A 21431-nucleotide genomic window follows, 5' to 3' on the forward strand; every position below is an offset into this window, starting at 1 on the left:
CCCAATTCAGAGTGGCGTAAACAGAGAGGGGGCCAACCTTTGACTTGGCAGAGGAGTATGAAGGAGATCACGAAATGCTTGGGTGCTGTCGGTGCTGCTCGCCTTCCAGGATGGGGACCGCGTGATCCTCACTGTGCCTGGTTGGAGACACTACAAGATATGGCTGCCAACCGATGTCAGTGGCGTTCTTGTTGTCAGTTTCTGTCCAGATTGCCTGAGTGTATGTCTGAAGGTGTAGGCACCTCGGAATGATTGTGTTAAGCTAGCACTAAGTCCCTCCCCCATCCACCTTTATTCTTTTCTTCACAATAAGGCTTTCAAATAAGTCATGGTTGTACGGCAGTGAAGCATCGGTGTTGAACACTGATGTTATGCTGTCGATGATGATGGTGATGATGATTTCGGTAAGTAGACAAGTACTTCAGAGAGGAGGGATCAGCAAATGCAGTAAACTCAGACACTGAAGTACTTGACGTAGTGTATACGTTCACAATTGAGATCGAATAGGAGTAGCATTGTGCAATTGGAGAGATAAGTTATCCTGAAGAGGATTCAGAACGAACGCTTGTGCAACATACGTGACGATTACTCCGTCTCTACTGCGATATATATTTGGATGGTCAACGCAAAACAAATTGTAATTACCAAGCGTATGAACAACGACAGAGTTCGGGGGGTCGCTTAATCTTGTTCATTTCACAGTCCCCCTTTCTGCGTGAAATACCTGGGGTATTTTCAAGTCTATCGTAACCCTTGTCGCATAATTTCAACTCAACGAATCTGACATGATCACCCTTGTCTCATCATTAATTTACTAAACTCCCTAGAAATTCCTTACTTCAATCTACAACTTACACGGAAAGCGCCGTTTCAATGTTCTACTCCAGCCCATCTAAAATAATCGAGTCGTTTGTGCATTGTACCTACTCTCCTCTCTTCAGTTCCTAACTCGCATTTTGAAACGCCATCAAGTTATTGAACGTTCTGGTTTTAGGACATGCGATGCATTTTTGTCTGGTGTGTGGGTGTGCTTAATTATTCGCTTGACGTGTATTTTAAGACGTCTGAAGGAGTCCTTTTTGGTCTAAAAAACGGAACGCGAGTCTCCCGGCATGTGACTGGTTATCCACAGGTTGCTCGACTTTCCTTGTCGATGTGTGTTTAGTTAAAAGTGGATTTAAGCCTTGATGGATTAAGTGACGACGTACAGTCTTCCCATATGGAGAAACCATTCCGTTTTCCAGCGGTTGCGTCTCTACGAGAAGGAACCATTTCCGGTCAATTACACCGCCGGTTTCCCATATGGAAGATAATCCTTGAATACTAATATGGTGCGCAGTTGCCGTGCGCAGTTGCAATGTACACTTTCTGTCCGTCAAATTAATACAAAACTATTTCTCTCAAGTAGAGGGGAGGTGGAAATAACTGTGCAACGTCAGGACGTCCCAGCTGAGTCAAGCGAAGTCAGGTCAAGTGTTTTGCACCATAGGGTGAATCCCTAGCGTGCAAATTTACAGTAGTACCACGTGAACATGATAAACTAACCGTTAGTTATCCACAATATCACCTGAAGCACCCACTAATCAGTATTCACACAATTAGGCGAGGTTGGATGTTGCGCAGGGTAGTGAGATTAACTTGGAAAAAAGCCAAGAAAAGGATCACAGAGTTAGGGTAGGTTTAATTCTGGTGGATAATTCGTTGAGTGTATCTGGAACAATCGTCAAGGGGTTGCTTACTATGGGATCAACCAAGAAGTCCAATGAGTTCCCACTGCACCGTGAGGGGTGTTTTAGCGTCTATAAAGCAATAGTCTTAATCAAGTGATATCTGAAAAGAACACACGACACCAAAACCAGCAGCAACAAATACAAATAAGATTGAGGAAACTAGCAGCATTTTCAGGCTCATATTATGAAATGCTAGACTTAGAGCTCTGCTGAAGACAGTTGGTGGGTTTGGCGGCCGTTAGGGTAATTTTCTGCATGTTTCACACAGGAAGTTCTGAAAATGTCAAAGAGATGGCTGCCACTGAACTGGTCTTGCTAATTTTCTCAGTAGTGAGACAAGGGCTAGCCCCTTGGATTTTGAGGTTATTGGGGGTTAGAAAGTTTTGACCTGTTCATCTGTCCGCTTCACCCAGCGCAGTTTGCACCTTCAAATGCGTTTCAGGCACACGACGGGTACAGCCATTAGCGTCTGTACCGGATGGGGAAATCAAGATTGGGCATGCCCCTACGTATAGGGAGATGAGTGATTGGTGGCGCTCTGGGAGTATCACTGTTAGTCGGCAAAGAAGAGACTAGTCAGTCATCTACGATTGTGAATTGTATGTGGTTTGTGAGGTATTCTTCAACCGACCTGATCCGGTTCTCTTTCACTGCACACATTAATAATGGGCAGCAGCACTCGTCCTCGGTCAACGCTACCAAAGGTATGGGTGTATCGAGTACGAATCAGGCGTAAAACATTAGCTTTTTGTCCATTTCCGAAGTGATGAATTTAAGTAGTTAAGCATCAGCTTCTACTGTGGAGCGAGGTTGACGGTATGCGAACTAGTATGTATCTTGGTCAACCTCGCTACCTTGTACTTGGTTCAGGAGCACTTTCAGGTAGTTTTGGAGGAACGGATTTACAAACGGTTGGCCTAAACTTCAAAATCCTTTTTTCTGATATCAGCGCCATTCGAGCCACTCGTAGACGGGGAAAAATACAGTAGTCAGATAAGGCAATCGAACCGCGGCTGTGAACATACTTCGAGTCGTGCGAGGAACTTCGCAATATTGGTTAACCCCAAAGGTGTCAGCTAGGAACAGTTAGACTCGTTTGAGTCATCATCAACGACATAATGACCATGAAATGCGCCACTGGTACAATTTCAAGGACAATTAAAGAGAATTTGTTCTCACAAAAGACCAGTTGAGGTAGGTGTTGGTCGTGTAGTTGTTTCTCGGTTTCTTTGGGTGAATTAGGCAAGACTTAAAGTGCTTGCTTGACTATGGTATACCAACTGCTCTCAGTTATAACTGACTCCTGCACTTAGCTGAGAAAGTGGGCTCTCGAAAATCATAACCTATGGGGAACAAACATCGTGAATACGATTAAGATAGATTAAGATAGATGCCGTTTTATCCCAGAAAGCCTAATTAAAGTTAAATTTAAGAAACCTTTAGGTATGTAGGAGCTGATAGCATTCGCTTCTGTGTAGAATAATGTCGCACCATTTTATTCCCCTTACTCTGGAAACTATCTCTACTAACGGTTCGTGATAATATGTTATGAAGCCAAAGAAACCTTGGTGACGCTTACTGTTTACTTGCTATGCATTAAACTAACTTAGTTTCCTAATGTTTTGGCTGATATGCTGAAATTGTTAGAATATCAAAGCCCATAATTCGGCAATCCTCATTCTCTACTTCTGGTTCAATCATTCGAGTGCACAACAGGAGGGACGAAACAATATACTGATAATGTGATGCGTCAATGAGTTTACGGACCAGGCTACCATATTGCTTGGACATTCATGCAAGCTCATGAACCCGGGTACCGTTAACCTAATTTGTTACTTCAGTGCAAAGAATTTTTTTCTGAAGGGGTGGGTGACACCGCGTCTGCTTCTTAAACGTGTTTTTGTTGCCCTATTTAATTCCCGATGCACACAGTTTAATACAACTTCCCTATTGATCCCCACTGGCAGGCATTGGCTTTGCCTTGATATATTTACCTGCTATTGCTACAGTCGGTCACTGGTTTCAACAGTCTCGGCCGTTGGCTGTTGGACTGGCACTTTGCGGCAGTGGTGTTGGGTGTCTTCTGGGGGCACAGGCCGTTCCCCGCCTTGTTGATTGGCTGACATGGCGAGGTGCGTTGATTGTGATGGCAGCGACTAGTTTCCAGGCCCTGGTAAGTGACCTAACCTTTTAGCCTGTTCTACTTTGTGGTTTGTCCTGACAACGTTTTATGGCTTATTCCCTCCTCGGCTTTTTTCTACCATTCCTCGACAGTCATTGATTGTCCTCTTCAGGCCACTGGAAGTTCATTTTCGCATCTGCCAAGCTCAGCGTCTCAAGCGCGCAGCCCGGGAGGCAGCCAGGCGGGATGCCGCAATGCGACGCGCGGAGGCAGAGCTTCGACTCATGGAAGCTCGTCAGCGCAAAAGACTCTCCGCAGCGAAAGTAGCCGCTGCTCAGGCTATGGAATACCAGCAGAAGATTCAACAGCAGCAACAACAGTACAGGCAAATCTCTGGAGCAAAACCAAGCTATCCATCGACAGTCATGCCACAACTGGATGCTCGTACGGGGGCTATGTTGCAAACGCATGGCATGTTGCGTGGTACGGCCAATCGACCCCGGATGGGTACTATGGTAACACGGACAGGGCGTGGTGGTAGGATGTTTACCGTTACTACCGCTGCCAACCAACAGGGTTCAGTAGTGGTTGGGGTGAATCCGACACGTCCAACAACAGGAGCACCCCCTAGAGGTGGCACAGGGTGGCTCCGTAGTAGAAATCAATCTGGTCGCAATCACGCCGCAAAACGAGCACCAAGTCGGCGGGTGGTCGTTTATCGGTGAGTTTAACTAGTTTCATCAAGTTGAGTTTACTCAGTCTCGGACTCTAGTGCTATTGTACCAGTTGCATTCACCTCGTAAATAGAATATTAAGCCATGGACTGCTCTGACCTGTTTTACTAACGGTTCTTTGTGCTTGGTATTCGGTGCAGGAATACATAATCGCAAAGTGCTGTAACGGCTTCCTCTCCAAATTGATGGTTTTTCATCCTCATGAGTTTGAATTAAATGCCTCCGACTCGCTTCTTCAGATAACCCTGAGATTGTCGTTTTTTTGTGAATCGCCATAACTCTCAATGAATTGAATGTCCGAGAAACAACACGAATGGCGTAGCCCGAAGTCTTTGGTGTATTAGCTGTAAGAGATCGGGCAGTACTACAGAAAAACTTCGGTTATCGGCCGTCCAAATTTGTGGCCACCAAGGTACGCTGAGTGGCGGTCGAAATGCCAAGCAGCTCCTGACTTGATAATAAGCCAATAGCTGATTCGGAACGTTACTTTACTCCGAGTGCCGGCGGCACCAACAACGAACCACTCCGATGGCAACTACTGCCACAAACCTTCCTCCAGACCTGACAGGATGTAGTCCAGCCCACTTTATGAACTCATAAATGGACTCTGAGTTCTTTTCCTGCTACCAGCCAAGCCGCAGTGAACTTCCTTGTGGTTTGGCGGTGAACTATCAGATTATGGCTTTTTTCCTAGCTGTCATATGGGCAGCCTTGTCCCGCACGTACAGTAACACGTAATGGTAGCTCCATTCTCAACTCGGTCTTAACTTTATAATTCACTTGGTTGTTCACCGTGTCAAGCACAACGGCCTCCCATTTTAAATGGAGTAGGAGCTACGCTCGTCTCCAAAGACTGTATCTCTCGATTTCTGCTATTCATGACGGTTTCCTAAATTATGGTCACAGATAAACGTTTTGTCAATACGACCCCGACGAAGGGAGAGCTCAGCCTAGTTCTCTCCCATCTATTTAAGCTGTTTACGTAACCTATGGAGGCGAATCACAGTTGTGAGGTTCGAAACCACACAGTTGTTAGGCTTCGTGGAATTGGCCATGCAACATGGTTATCGGTTCATGTTTTCAGACTTTTTCGATAGCTTGTTAGACCCATATTTGGACGTGGCTTAATCATATGATGTGGTTTTTACAACGAACCCGTAAGACGGTCTTTTTATTCTACATCCTCTCATGCATCAGTGCGTACATTTGTATCAGTTCGCCTCCCCTTTGTATTCTCATGCGTAACAGCGGATCAATTATGCAACGCATTATTGAGGAGAAACGTCGGCAACGAACCACCTCCGTAGGCAGTTTGGATGGTATGGTAATCACTCGGGATAATGAACTCATTGCAGCCCCATTGGCACCCGGCTACGACCGACCTCTACTCAGCGCTTCTGTCATCAATCGAATATCTGAATCCGTTGCTCGTAAGATTGAACTGAAGATGCAGCAACAACAAACCGGCGTCGTCGGTGATATCACTGGAGGTAGTCGTGTCGGTGTGAGTTTGTCCTCTGGTGCTTTTGTATTTCCATTATTTTTCCTTCATCATGCATGCACATATTGGACGTTTGTCTCATCACTGAGTGTCTTTCAAAAAGAGTCGAAAACAGTCTTGTTCGTAACGTGGTTGCAAACCTATGGAACACGACGAGCACGTCCAGTGTGGAGATAAAGAATCTATGACCTGAGTTGGTAACTGCTCTGAAAAGTGGAATGGAGAAGTCTCTCCAACTTTTATTGACTTATTCATTAGGATCGCAATGAAGCGATTGCTGGTAGGTTTATTGCGAAAGAATCTAAATTGTCCCTAAATACTCTTGCTTTTCCTATTCTCTGGGGCAGTGGAATAATATTTCTGCGTCCTTGTTCAAATTATTAACTTTTTTTTTTACTTTGAGCGCTTTAGCGCTTATCTCTGATTTGTTTTATGTTATTATCGATCAATTACTGGCTGAAATCGTTCCACATCGTCCAGTAATAATGGAGTTGTGTTGAAAACTATGTGTGGTCCTGTAATTTTCCTTCGCAGTTTGGGGATTGAGGTCGGTTTGCCGTATCATAGAGAACTGCGTAGTTATCATATGGACGATAGATTTCCGTTTATGGCAATGTAACATTTTTTCCCCAATTTTTATTCTCCTTGCTATTCTTGGTAGAGTGGGGGAACTTTCGGAAATTTTCTAAATGAAGTTGGCTTCTGCAAGTGAAGTAAATGTATGCTGAAAAGCCGAGGAGCACCGTACAGTTGTGTAATCCTTATTGAACGTCATCATCAGTGCTCATCTTGCCATGCACTGATCTTGGGCTAGTTCCCTGGTTTTTTTTTGGGCGCTGCAACCAACGATGTTCGATTCCACGTCTGAGGGCGAAATCACAGAATTGATGAATGTGTATCCACTAGGCAACCTGAGCAATGCTTAATTTCCAAGTTACCATCTTCGGAAGAAAACGGTGCCTCGAAATTACCCTGCCGTTCTGTCAACAGGGAACCATTCCCTCCTTAGCTCACTCTGAGAGGATAGAACTGTACTGCACCAGGTTGCCTCATGAATGATAATCCGCCTCCACCGTGAATGGGCGTGGAGTTTAGCACGGTACCGCAGGTTCCGCCTAAAACAAATGTTGGGTGGTTCTTGGGAAGGATTCTCCGAGCTGGCATTTACCGAACTGATTCTCTGTTTTGGAGGGAAATATGTTGTACCTAGAAAACACTGGAGAGATGTATCTGTTGATAGAGATAGCGCAGCACAGCTGCTGGTACTTACGTTTGTTCTCAGTTTATTCAGATAAAAAAATGTAACCATGTACAAAATTCTAACCACAACGCATGAGGACGCCCAAAAGTTTGTGGTCTCAGTTGCCGGCTGGCCGGCATATCCCGTGAAAAACCAGGAGCCGTTTCACCTCCCTTTCGCCTGTGTAAGCAGTGCCCTCTGGGGCAGATGGTTCCTGCTGTTAGGCGTTTATCACATGTCCCTCGTGTTTCCTTTACATCTGAGTATCCGTAGCGACAATAAACTTCGAAAACATTGTGAAGTGAAGTCCGATTAATGTGCCTTCCGTCAGTCGAATGATGCGATTCTGTCAGCATGCTTGTTCCATTTGAAATAAAACCCTTTGTTCGGTAATCTGATATTGCCTGTTTGATGTTGCCATTCTTCCTACTTCGCTTTATTTCTTACAACTTCTTGTAAGCACTTCAGCTTATCTTTTCTTTTGGTTCATTTCAGTTATCTCGCAGTCACTTGCGTGTCAACCTACCACAGGTAGTGCAAGAATACATTCAGTCGCAGCTATCAGTAGTACAAAACAAACAATCAATGAATCTGGTGAATCCTTCCACAACCGGTTTACTGAGTTCCAACTTACCACCCCAAGTCTCCGTCGCATCTGCAGTTGTCCCAATGAGGCCCACATCGATCGTGGTATGTCTCCCCCCTCCCCATCCAGACAATGTCTTCGGTATCCTGTACCTCATGGCGATAATGCTACCGCTTTGTTGTTTTAGGAACCATCTGGATCGTCTCAAGTGGACACCAACGTCAACGCTCCACCTGTATCTCCAGTAGCCCCAATCTCACTTGGTGCCGATGACAGCCTAGTACTAAGCCCAGAGCACTCAACCCCGGTTAATCCAAGCCCATCGTCAGTTATACCGGTTGGTCAAACGGCTCCGGCGCAAGAGCTGACGCAAGCCCCCATAGTATCGTTAAAGCATCCGCATAAACCAGCTGTTTCCAGTTGTACCTCTGAAGTATGTGATCCGTCTGTTTCAGCGTATTCCTTAGTTGTTTATGTGTTGCTGATGCACAGTGTTTTAACCGCTTTTAGGAAGGCATTCGGTGCAAGCTGAGCTAATGGCGTGACGCTTTATGGGTTTATGCAGTAATCTATGGCGTCCTACTTGATTTCATTCATTCATTTTTACTATGAGGGAGTGAATTTGTGAAGGCATTTGTGTTTGAGTGCATAGATGCTTAATTCAATAAATAAAGGGATCCACAGAAATTCACGCTTTGCATTTTTTATTTTTATTTTCTGTTGCTACTCTGTCGCTCACATTCCTTCTTCCATCCTGAAGAAAATGACCCGTTACCTCAGCGTTGCATGGCTTGCCCACCTTTAAATTTCTTCAAGTCTATTGAAGAACATTCACTATATGTGCCCTGATTGCCTCCATCTTGTTTATCTTGTACTGATTTTGCTACTCATTATAATCTACACACTCATCACACGAGCAGTATCGATGTTCCAGTGGTTGTACATAGGATATCGGAACCAGACAAGAGGACTGAGAAGGCCTGTGACGAAATTCCCAGCATTAATAACCAGACCGCAGTGCAGATAATAGCATACTGTTAGCGTGAGTTTCTAGTTTTTACATCTACATCTGGGTTCCAACTTCTATAAGTGTTCGCTGGATATCTGTCCGTTCCAACCTGAGGCCATGTAAGTGTCCTATTGACGCTATTGCACCGCCATTAGGTTCGGTCCATTCGCTAATACTAACATGACTGCCATTTACCAGCGCAGAGCGTTCTGTGGGGTACTCTTAACGAATAGAATGAGTACGGTTCACTGCTCTCCTGGTAGGGTGCTGTACGACAACTTCCTCAATACGTTCCTTTCGTGTACGGACTTGCGCTCTGATCGCTTCATCCCAGCCTCATGAACTTTGCTTTTCGATCGCCGAGCAACAGCAGGGTAGGATAGATTTTGGCAGCCGTTTCGAAATCGGAAGTTGTGTGATCAATCTTAGAAATTCCAGATCTGGATTAGTCAAAATCTAGCATTGTTTGAAGCTATTATCTTTATCCGTCGATTCAATAATATGGTTCATTAGATGCAGACGGCTCCGCGGTCGAGGTGGGAAACCACTGACTGAAGGTCCATAATTCGAATCCAACCTTGGCCTCCCGATCGCTTTTATCTGGGCGTGGGCAGCTCGTCGTTAGCTCAGCCTTCATGCTTCCCTCAAGTTGTACGCAACAACACTGGAAGAGCTCCGCAACTGAGGGATCACTTCATTATTATTTTGAATTCGGAGTGGACGCTTGCTGTTCGTCACGAGATTCAAGGCTTGTATGGGTACGACGAAAAGGGATTTGGAACAGCAATTTTATCGCCTTACTGGCCTGCTGAACTCATCAGTCGAACAGATGTGATTACGTCGCTTTCGTGTAATGTTGAATCAGGTGGATTTTCGGAGCGGCGTTTGTCAAAATGTTTGCTTCGGATAAAGGTTGTCTGCATACTGGGAGCTCATTAAACCGTGTAATCAGAACAGGGATTTGCATCCGTTCCATTATCTCCTTGGGTTACAATTTTGTGGAATATTCACATATAGTCATACAGACTTTAGTCCGACTGATGGCTTGTGACAGGCCTGTGCACATTTGCCGGAAGATCTCATTCCATTAAGTCTACATTGGCGCCAAGGGCTTGCGCGCAACGCCAAACCGGACCCAACGCAAACTATCTCTGGTCTCCTGTTATGCACAGGCGTCCAGTGGTTGGAACACTGGTGACCGAAAAATCTGATTCGTATGTCAGCTATTCATATAGGTATTGTAAAGTATGATGTAAGCAGGGTGGTTTTATTTTCCATTTGTACTCTAAGACCTAGGGTGCAGGATTTACGTGAATGCAATTATAGATAATCGTTTAGCTGCGAAATCATTTCGATGCCTAGATCCCATGCCGCCCGAAGGAAGCATGAGGGCTGTCAGCCTGCCCAAGCCTAAACATGAGCATCCGAGATGCCGGGGTCGAGTTCGAACCATGGGCCTTCTTGTCAGTAAGTTCGCTCCCTAGCCACTGAGCTATCTCGAGCTCGTGATTCCTAATGTAATGAACTGACCGACTAAGTTCCGTGCACAAGTCGAACAATCTGAACACCTCTATTATTTCAGGATGTTTGAACATCACAACCATCCTAGGAATATAATGTAGACTCATTGCTTGGGCTGCTTTCATTTTCAGCTCCTTCTAGGTGCCTTTCATGTAAAACAGTTTATTTTCATCAGATGCGGTAACGTAGCATACTGGAAAAGCCGCTCTTTGCGCGCTACTTGTATCTGCCGCTGAGCCCCTATGGAATATCCCTACTCTTACTGTAATCTTGTTTTCAGACCTCTTCTAGTGTGTGTGACTTATTCTGAAGCGTAAATGTATACGGTACATCTTCTGGACTTTGGATAGCGTGATCCTGAAACGAGCAAAAATGTATAAACTGGGTTGAATACACTGATGTCCGCACCGGAGCTGCCCTGGTGATTGATTAGTTCTTTGGGTGTGCACTCACCCACCTCATCATTATCACGAAAGTCCATCACTAGTAAATATTTGCTCCAGCTAAATGATCCTGTCGGCACTCTTATGTTGATGACGTATACGACCTGGGACTGTCGCCACCGGTATTACTACTTGTGGATAGGCTCACACCACAGCGTTGCTCTGAGTTCCATTTCTTGATGCGTTTCAATATTTCAGTAAATTATTCTTACTCTTTCTTTCCTATTCAGTCCACCAGCCTTCGGCATACTACTTCTGATGCGAGTTTGGAGTCCCGTGTACCAGTTAATGGTGGTGGCACGGCAATTGTCTCCGTGCCAACCGCGGATGCGGTTGAACTTCTGGATGATGAAATCAAAGCACACATTAATGCCCGACTTAGACGGGAATTGGCCAGACCTCAGCATAAAAAAGACTTATTCTACACTGGCTCTGTGCTTCATCTTGGCTCAGGCCAGGTTACCAGGGAGCGAGTCTTCACGCGTCCGAGCGCTGTGATGCCACCTAGCTTGGCTGCTAGTGGCGGCGGTGCATTGAAAAGACATGTGAGCAGTGTCATCTGTCCGTCCGCTCTGATTTTATCGAGCAACACGGGGTTCAAAATGCGTGGACTGCGAACATCCGTTGCTGTCACCCCACAACCAACGACCATGGAGCCTGCAGCAATTGAAGTATGTTGCAGACTGAATGCATTTCATTTTTCCCTGACTGCGAAGTTTTATCTGAAACCGGAATTTCGCGCGCTTACTGTCTGTTTAAGATGTTCAAGCAATGCTAAATAACACAATCCAGGGACTTTGGGATGGTGAACTTGCCTTGGGTATATGTTTGCATGGTAATAATATTAGTATTGATTGTACGTGTCCTCAAGTTAGTTTTTGATGGAGCACCCGCGTTTTTATTGATGTGGATGACCTATTTAAAAATGAGGATCGGACATCGGTTCTTATCAAAATATGTTTGTTGGAGTTCCTTACTCGTTTTATTTCCTAGTTATCTCAGCAGCACAATGTTACATTTCTTAATGCTTCAACATCTCTTTCTTGTTCTTCTCCTGGCATCGCGAGTCATTTGGTTCCTCTCAGTTCCCCGTTTATACCGTCCGAGTTGACCTTAAGGCCACATGTTTAGAGGCTTTCGTTTTTCGATCACTAGTGATATTTATTATGCTATGTGTCGCCATGGCTACCTGAGGACACTGAATCCAAGACTAATCCACTAAGCCATCCTCCATCTTTGTCCGTCACCGTTCGATAATCTAAGTGTCCGGCTATCCTCTTCTCTGTCGAACTGTTTCCAACAAACTCCATTTTCTTGAATCTGGTCGTTACTACACGCGTAACTACATGCGTAACCGGGCTTATCCGGTAACTAACCGGTCGTACTGACCAGTTTGCTACCTTAGTTAATGGGGAAGCTTTCGGTCGAAAGTGTTTCCTACTGCAAAACGAATAAAAATGCACCAAGCTAACTTGAATTTAGTGATGCATACGACCATATTATGCCCAGATCTATTCTTGAGCCCAAAAACTTACCAGGACTGGTGTTGTCGTCGAGGTAGCCGGCTGAAAGCCCTTGTCGACACCAGGTCCCCTGTTGAACGAGTGGGTCTACACGCTGTCTGTGGTCCATGATACTAGAATCAACATTGGATCGATTAAATCGATCGATCGCCGCCTATGGACCTACTGTGTTTCTGGACATCCAAGAAGTTGGCTAATGCCCACGCAAGAGCTAGCCGTAGTGAAGTTTGGTAGGAAAGTACTTCTTAATGGATTGCAAGATGGTCGATTTGGGTAGAAGTGGATGAAAATCTGCACGAGTTGATGGGGGTATCCTATATTACGGAATGATACCTGAAAGAGGAATCCTATCTCGATGTAAATGACTCAACGGGGACACAATTGACTATTCACACAGTGGGATATGATACCTGAAAGAGGAATCCTATCTCGATGTAAATGACTCAACGGGGACACAATTGACTATTCACCACAAACAGTGGGATCTTGTAAATGAGTTGAACGTTTCCATTGGAATATACTTCAAGGGGCCAGCAAAGAGTAGCCTCTTCTGAGGGATAGTCTCTCCAGGAGGGCAAATCTGTGTATCGTTTACCGAGTTGACCTTCTAGTCTTTTTTTCTGGTCTCAGTGGACTCTGCTGTTTCATCCGCTAGATTCGTTTTGATGTATTATCTCAGCCGTTCGTCGTCGGGAATGATTGTCATCAGATCAAGACATCAGCATAAGAACTTCAGTGACTTTACTATAAGAAAATATACCTTGTTTTTGATTATAGTCGCACAACAGCCAAACCAATATCAGTGTGGCTACTTCCATCGGTACTGGAGGGACGACATTCATCCCACCTGCACCTTGTCCAACGATTCCGCCAACGCAGGTTCCCTCAGCCTTTTGTCTGCCTCCGTCAGCTTTTCCTGTGGTCATGGACACCACAGATACCTGCAGTTTCCAACAGCAGGTGGGTTTTTCTGTCTGTTTTCTCACCTACCGCAATCACCCACTAAGGGTTTTTTTGAGTGGGGACGCTCACCGAGGCGGATCTTGGCTATCATGTGGTTTAGTCAACTATCAGCGCACAGGACTAAAACATCCCTTCATCCTACATTATTCAGTCGGTGGACGACTACTAAAGTTATCGGTATTCCATGGCTATTGTGACAAACGACTCAGGAAAGTGAACGATAACTAGCTGACACATTTTTTCCGTTTGCGGGTAAGATTTTCCCGTCATAAGGTAATAACAAAATGTGGTTTAGGGCTCTCATTTGTTTCGTCGAACTATAGTGTTATCGATTTATGATGGATGAGGGAGGTAGCTATATTAAACAGACTGATATGTTTTCTCCTTGCCTCATTCTCAGTCGCGTTATTCTATTTCATTAATTTACAGGATACTGTACTCACGAACTTCGCTCCCAGTGACCAGCTAGATACTCGTGTTTCCGTACAAGACGAGCAAGCATCCTTGACAGTATTACAACCTTCTCGTGGCACGACCTACACACTTGCCCGTTCCGCGGAACCGTTAGGCGGCGATCCAGCTGATCTCGTTTCTCGACTGGGGGACGTGGAAAACGAAGAGTTGGACATGGAAGATGACGATCTAGATGTCGTGGATGATGCCGATGACGATGATGTGGACGAAGAGGAAGTTGATGACGATGACGATGAAGTTGGTGGTGGTTTCTACGGTCTAAGATCCGTGTTCCATAACTGTTATGCGTGTACCCTCGCCTCGTTCTGGTGTACGCGGTGCTGTTCCAAGGTGTCTAACAAGCTATCACCAATGCAGACCTTTCTCCAGGAGCTCTTTTCCCCGTGGATTCTCAGCAGCCGGACGTTTTTATTCATGCTACTTTCAAGTATGACAACCATGATGGGTAAGTCGGGTGTTATTACTGTTTTGCCCCGCCTTATGTTAATGTGAGATATTAAACTGTCCTGTTTTCCTTGTTATGGTTCTCCAGCACACCTGGTGCTGGAGAATAATACATATAGTGATCTACACGAGTAAGACTTCCCAAGAAAGTTAACTGCCGTGATGAGCCTGCAACAGCAGACTCTATCAGTAATCACCTAGTTACCTTTCCCCTGAAGGGGAGTTGTAATTTCGATGCAGTAGTCTTCCTTGAGAGCTGTTATTTAGCCCTCCCGTCGTGATCTTTTTTGGGTAAGGATGCTGTAATGTGGACTGTAATGGTAGACACCGGGGTATTCAAAAACAAGCCATGGATTGTGTAACCACCACAACAGCATTCTGGAACTGGACGAAGTGAGCCTACTTTCCAAAATTTTATTTCCTGAATATATCTCTGATTGGAAACTCCTATCGCTTGGTTTTGTGTTCATTAAAAACCTCATGATCTCAACGTCTGATCGGTAGAAGTAAGACATCGTAACTTTTTGACGGCCAGTCATTTTATAATTGCGTTACTTCCCTTCCGCTTGGCATGACCTGGTAGGTTATGTATTGGAGAATGTATGTGAGCGTCACCTTTAGTCGCAGCTAACGATATTCTAATTCGAAGAATTTAGATTATCGTTCTCAGCCAACTTATGAATTGCTATCATGCTTTGGCTAAAAGTCTCTTCCTTGCAAAAAGCATATGCCCAATACTTATAATATACCTTTTCGCCTTGTTTTAGCATCCCCCGTACGCATATAGTAAGCTTTTCGTATGACTTTTCGCTTCCCCCGTCCTGTAAAACCAGCTCTTTTCGATCCTGACTCCGCTACATCTCTTCTTTGTGTGGTGCTCTGTAATCTCTCCGTATACGCGTGTGTTCTCTCTAACCCCTTAACAGGTTTCCCTTCCACTACAGTTGAGTCTGTTTTGTTTTCAGGTTATGTTATCCCCTTCCTCTTGCTACCCGACTTGTTGGCTGAATTGAATTGGACGCTTGCCGACTCGGGGTTTGTAATTTCTGCGATTGGCGTAGGTAACACAGTTGGACGACTTGTTGCAAGTACGTCCCTCGCTTTCGTCTTATGTTGACTTGTCATCCCACCGGCCTGTCCCTTCCCTGTATAGTAGTCTCCGATTTTGTCATATGGAACTGGCTTATTCGTATGACTTCAGATTTTGTTGTTTCTTGCGAACAAGTTCAATAGTCTCAATTTCCACGTTCTCAGGTGGTGATTGCTTTATCATTTTTATATCACAGACGCAGTACCTTTTTGCTTTTTTTGTTCGACTCTTTCGGACGTGTATGGATGTTTGTATCAGTTGATGCCATGTTCCACATATTGCTATCAGTTTTTCTAGACCGAGTTCCAACGCATGTCTCTTTTGATGACGCGTTGCTATCTACACTTCTTCGTTTGCTTTTGTTCCATATCCTGCGTTTACCTTGGAATCCGTCGCCGTAACAGCTGTTTACATTGAAAAAGGTAAGGAGTAGTGGTAACTGACGTTATTTTTGTCTGGTCTAACAAGTTTACTCATACCTTCGTAGAATTTTGAGGTATTTTTAACAGTATGAATGGGCTGTGACTTTTGCAACGTACTGTCATGGTTGGTTCATTTCCGTATAGATCGTAAAGGCAGACAATAACCCCTTCTCAATAAATAGGCCTTTTTGGAAAATTCCACGGCTTCTCCCAAGTGGTTAGAGCGCGAATTCACTGACCGGAAGGTCCGTGGTTCGAATCCGACCTCCGCCACTCGCTTCCCCTGTCTAGGCTTGGGCAACCTGGCAGTATCCCAGCCCTCGTGCTTCCTTCGGGGGGCATGGCAACTAGGCACCGGAAGGGTGCTACAGCTGAACGCTTTCATTCTTTCTTTCTTTTTCCACTTCATCCAGCTGTTTCGCGAAATTGCGCCGGTCATCCATGTTCTCAGTCATTTCTGTGTTTGAATTTTGAGTAGTTCACATATATACGTCTCTGTTTTCGGTACTGGATGTGATTTGTTTTTTTTTCGAGGTAGGCAAGAGACGCTGAACAGAACTGCGAGCATATTGCATTTGAAAGCTACACTACGCTTCAGTCGACGGCATGTTCCCTTGGGTAGAGTTGCGTATCCCGGAAGCAGCGGTAGTCTTGAGCGGAAGACTCGATAACCACTAGCACTAGAGTTACCGGACGCCAACTCATTAAGACATTCTCAGCTGTAGGATTATGTGAAACTCCTACAACATTTCTTCGGGATCACCGGATACCTAGTGGAAAAAACAGAACAAACCACATCCATTTCACAGCGGTTGGTTATTTATGGTTGAGTTTCCGTATTGGTGCCTGTACGTTGCACTTACATTACGCACATCGAAATTTAGATGAAATCAGTTTTATGCACCTATCTGATGACAGGTATGACAAAAGTGTAGATTTGAAGACCCCACCTTGGAGTTCCCACTGAGTTAAGTAGCTAGTGCGTTGTTAATAAACTAACAGTCACAAATCTTTTTGTAAGCTGACACCACAGCGTGTTTGCAACTTCGGACGGTTTCCATGAACAAACACCTGAGGAATGGTATAAAATTGAGGTAGCACACCTGGGACGTTTGACTCAGATATCTGATCCGCAACTTGATGGGTTAGTGTGCACGGTTCCCATTTGTCTCAGCTCACACACACACACTTTGCACCGTAAGGTACCTCTGCCGGAGCTAATGACTTAATGAGCTGATCTACTTGGTTGTGAAGGTTAGTTATTCTCAGTGGCATATGAAATATGTTTCAGGTGTCAGTGGTTGCGTGATTTTGTAGAATACGTACTCACATGACTCGTTTGAACAATTGTCCTCCTGTCCTGGCGCACTCATTCTGGTGAGTCCACACCAAAGTGTGTGTGTGTGTGGGAGGGGGGCATATCCGATGTCTGCACTGGGGCGTTCCGCTCACATCACTCAAGAGCTAACATGTTTTATTCAGACGTAAACATTCGGATGAATCCAGCGTATGCTAGTGAAGTATAGGTAACACGCTTGCCTCACATGTCAGATGTGCGGAGTTCAAGTTTCGGCTATTGCTAATGAGCTCTAATAAGAACGGAATTCTGGTCCAGTGTGGACATACCAGAATGATTGCGCTGGGACTGAGGGACGATTGATCAAACGAGAGTCATGTGTGTATGTATCCCACATGGCATGTTTTCGGGGGCCGCATGGAGCTCTTGCTGACGTTTATTCATGTTTCGATCGGTGGGTTTATTATTCCGTATCGATCAACTGTTGAGCAAACTGCGCAGTTTCTTGGTCTGGACAACGCCTTCATAAATATAGAAATCCCTGACATTTGGAAAGAAACACCAATGCTTTCACGCTCCCATCGTAGCTTGTCTCTATGATTGCCTACATCGGCTTTCCTTGAGAGGTCAAACCTTGGGAAACGAATTTTCAGTCACTGTATTTCCCTGTATTGCCATGGCACCTAGTTTCAACAGCTGCGTCGAAGTGGCACTTTCCGGTCAGCAAGCAACTAATTACATGTGAAACCCATCTCACTTTTGTGTCTTTTTCGTTACTTAATTACTATACGACACTAAGATCCCAGTTGATCAGGCTCTGCTGATTCTCTTAGGTCACAATCAGAGCTAGCTTGAAGTCACTCGTTTGTCCAATCTTGGGCTCTTGACAAAACGGAAATTTGATCGCCGGTTGAATGCTGATGTTCCAGCCGGAATATTCATTGATGAGTAATTAAAGAACAAATCGAAAAAGGAGTGAATCGTATACATAGTTAAAAATTCTACTCAGTCAGTGTTGAAAGTGGTTTAGGATCGTTACAAACTTATCCTCTTGTTCAGCCCGTTTTGCCACAAAGTTAAAAGCTGTTTTGCCAATCGATCAGTCGTTAGGACCTGATGCTGTACAGACACGTAAATGGGAACAGTACTTCCCTGTCCCTTGAATTCATGGGTTAAATGCATATTTGCCAGACTTCCGCCGTCTGATGTCATTGTTACCATCCTATTATTCCTCATGTCAGCTACTTTTCGATCAGCAACCAACATTGTCAGTAGACTTCGTCCTGTAAGTGAAGCCAATCTATGCTGAAAAGCCAAGAAGCACTGTACAGCTGTTTCATCCTTATTGGGAATCATCAACAGTGCGCATCTCACGAAACTCCGAAGAGTCGCGAACCCGCGACCTCCCGGCTAGTAGTTTGAACACTTAACCGTTCGGCCACGAGTAGCTGATCAGCAGTGTGATTAACTCGCACATAGACAGCGGCACTATATCCTGTCTAAGTGCGAGTTAATCACACTGCTGATCAGCCACTCGTGGCCGAACGGTTAAGTGTTCAAACTACTAGCCGGGAGGTTGCGGGTTCGAGACTCTTCGGAGTTTCGTGAGATACGCACTGTTGATGATTCCCAATAAGGATGAAACAGCTGTACAGTGCTTCTTGGCTTTTCAGCATAGATTGGCTTCACTTACGAAATCCAATCCCACAAGGATCCCAAATCTCCTCACACTACCAACATTGTCAGTAGACACTCGAGGTCACGGATATTGTTGGTAGCTGGGAAGCTTTTCATCTTCAACTGAGTAGTCTACGGACTGTTTGGTTCTGGTCTCCTTAAGACAACCTGAACACGCTTGTGATTTCAGTTCGGCTCGCGCTAATAGTCTACAATGTGTTTTAGTGAGATCCTTATTTAGGTTACCATTCAACCAGTAATCAGTGTCCCCACCTTTCACTACTGTTTAAACGATCTATACAAAAAAGCCCTGTTGGAGAAGTCGATATTCCTACACATTTATTCGGCTCATACGGATCGAGCTAAAATTTATATTGGTGCCTATCTTTTAACCTGTATTCGACGATTAGGACTTACCGGGTTTCGAATCAGACAGACTTCTGGAATTTCATCTCTCTCAGTAACCCGAGTTTGTTTTATTTTCTGACCGATTGTGTTCTCAGCATGGTGGACAACTTACACCTGGGCCAACTGTCTGTGGTTAAACAACGCATCGCTTCTTATCACCAGCCTCGCCGTTTTCATCATGCCTATTTTGCGAACCCACTATACGTCTCTGGTCCTCGTCTGTCTTGTGTTCGGATTTTGCTCTGGTAAGTTGATTCCACTTGTATGTTGGTGGGTCCAGAGCGCCAGTAAATGGATTTCGCTTACCTGATATGCAACTGGGGTGGCTGTGCAAATCATTTTTTTGTGTGCAGGTTGGGCTGAAATGGTACTAGGATACGCGAACTTCATAAGTAGGTCTCGTGCTTTTCAGGCATTTGGCCAAACCAATGTCTGGACTCTGAACCAATAGAGAACATGCTAGAGAATATTTTATTGCAGGAAACTATTCATTGGGTTGCTGGAAACTCATCCTTCAAGGTAATATACTGAGATATCTCGGATATTGTACCAACTGAAACACAAGGTGACTGTTATGTACCACATAAACGGGAGATTCAGCTGAGATTCAGTCGGGCCTCTTGTAAAATCATATTAGAATGCAAATGAGTGCATTTTGCGTATCCTATAGAATAGTTCAGGTGAAGCTTCCTATTACTGCCTTACACTTTGCACTCTACTAGATTGCCCTCAGGATGTGTGAAGTCCCTATCGAATGCATAATCATTAGGTTACTGGCGTCAGCCAATGTATCGTTACTTCTTATTTTTAACTTCAGTTGCCATTTTTTTCCAGCGGTTTTCGTTTCTCTCAAAAGCATTCTGGTTGTTGAACTCCTTGGCTTGGAACGACTCACCAACTCGTTCGGTTACATGCTACTGTTTCAAGGCCTCGCTGCAGGTGTTGGCCCTCCCGTTGCTGGTGCGTCTTCCACGTTCTTGTTTTACCCTTTGATTTTAGGCCCTAACATGAGTGGGGTTTCATTTTAAATACTCAACATGTTTTCAGTGTACACCATAGTTATGTTCATTTGCCGCCTGATCAGAAACTCTGGTTTCGAGGACAAGCCACTGTGCAGCGGTGACTCCGAAGGCCCCCAACTTCTGTTTGTTTGCTTCAAACTTTGTTTGCAGGCTAGTCAGTCGAAGAGCAGTAAGTTATGTTACCGATGTGAATAGAATTGGAAGGTTGTTCTGAATTTCAGTCATCAAAGTGCCTCTTTTAGGGAACCGGTATCATAGCGCTTATGAAGACAATAACAAATACTGCAGTTTCCTTAGTCTGGCTACCTCCTGCGGAAAAGATGGCTGCATCGGTGTCACCTTTGAAAAGAGACTGAATCCGTGCTGTCGGACAGCACAGTAGCCGACCATGTCCAATAATAAACTACTCTATGGATGGTTAGAAAACTAAATCTTACCAGAATTTGATGTGCTGCAAAGCTTTCAACATGCCATTCGAGGCTTGACTTTGGGATACCGGTTGCAAACACAGTGTGCAGGGACTCATCGATCAGTAGCTCCCAAGTCACATTTCTTCATTTAAGCATGTCGGACGCCAATTGTCCCTCAAGTCAGAATTTTAAACCGGAAAACAGAAGAGTAAAAATCCATAGCATAACTTCAAAGTAGCTTCATCATCCGTTCGGAGGAAAAGGTGTTTGATTCAGTTTCTGTCACTTTTGGCCCTATATTTTTGTAGTCTGGACATCCAGAGATTTTCCCAAATGTTTTTTGACAGTTCTCAAAGTGGTTCGATAGAAGCCATAGTGTTTTGATAGAAAACTAGAGATGGTTCATTATGGAGTTAAGCTACCTTGAGGAGATGGAATACGCAGCACTTCGGGTTTTGTGTCACAACTTAGATTCGCCCGGTCACTTTAAATCCAAACTGCATCTTCATACTTTTGTTTGGTCCTGTGACCTATTTTATGAATTTTGCATGAGCCCTTTAGCGTAAGAAAAGTGTTCCTCTAAAAGCATCCGTCGTACTTCGCGTCTGAGTAGACGTTTCAGTCATGTCGGCATGATACACATGCGGTCGCTTGACCATAAACGCTTTCATATTGTATCCGCTTTGCAAACCGTCAGCTCCTTGACCGGAGAGTCGAGGATGAGCCCCATCACTGATTAAGGACACTGGCGATAAGCCCATTCCTGTGATCAGTAGTGTCACCGTGGTGTCCAATGTCGCTTTTACCGCGTGGTC

General features: G+C 44.7%; 1 protein-coding gene across 1 annotated transcript in view; it reads left to right on the forward strand.

Annotated features, from left to right (window-relative positions):
• T265_09528 (hypothetical protein) overlaps nt 1–21431 on the forward strand; it is a gene marked incomplete at both ends in the record, with an annotated part of 46312 nt that overhangs the window by 18248 nt on the left and 6633 nt on the right. The window contains 11 exons of the mRNA XM_009175625.1: nt 3698–3903; nt 4005–4573; nt 5802–6090; nt 7823–8017; nt 8101–8346; nt 11117–11557; nt 13187–13369; nt 13802–14291; nt 15256–15382; nt 19280–19429; nt 20002–20144. Coding sequence (XP_009173889.1) covers nt 3698–3903; nt 4005–4573; nt 5802–6090; nt 7823–8017; nt 8101–8346; nt 11117–11557; nt 13187–13369; nt 13802–14291; nt 15256–15382; nt 19280–19429; nt 20002–20144 — 3039 coding nt within the window. The remainder of the gene's footprint in view (nt 1–3697; nt 3904–4004; nt 4574–5801; nt 6091–7822; nt 8018–8100; nt 8347–11116; nt 11558–13186; nt 13370–13801; nt 14292–15255; nt 15383–19279; nt 19430–20001; nt 20145–21431) is intronic.

The sequence above is a fragment of the Opisthorchis viverrini genome (assembly GCF_000715545.1).
Source record: "Opisthorchis viverrini unplaced genomic scaffold opera_v5_285, whole genome shotgun sequence".
In the NCBI taxonomy this organism is placed as follows: Eukaryota; Metazoa; Platyhelminthes; class Trematoda; order Opisthorchiida; family Opisthorchiidae; genus Opisthorchis; species Opisthorchis viverrini.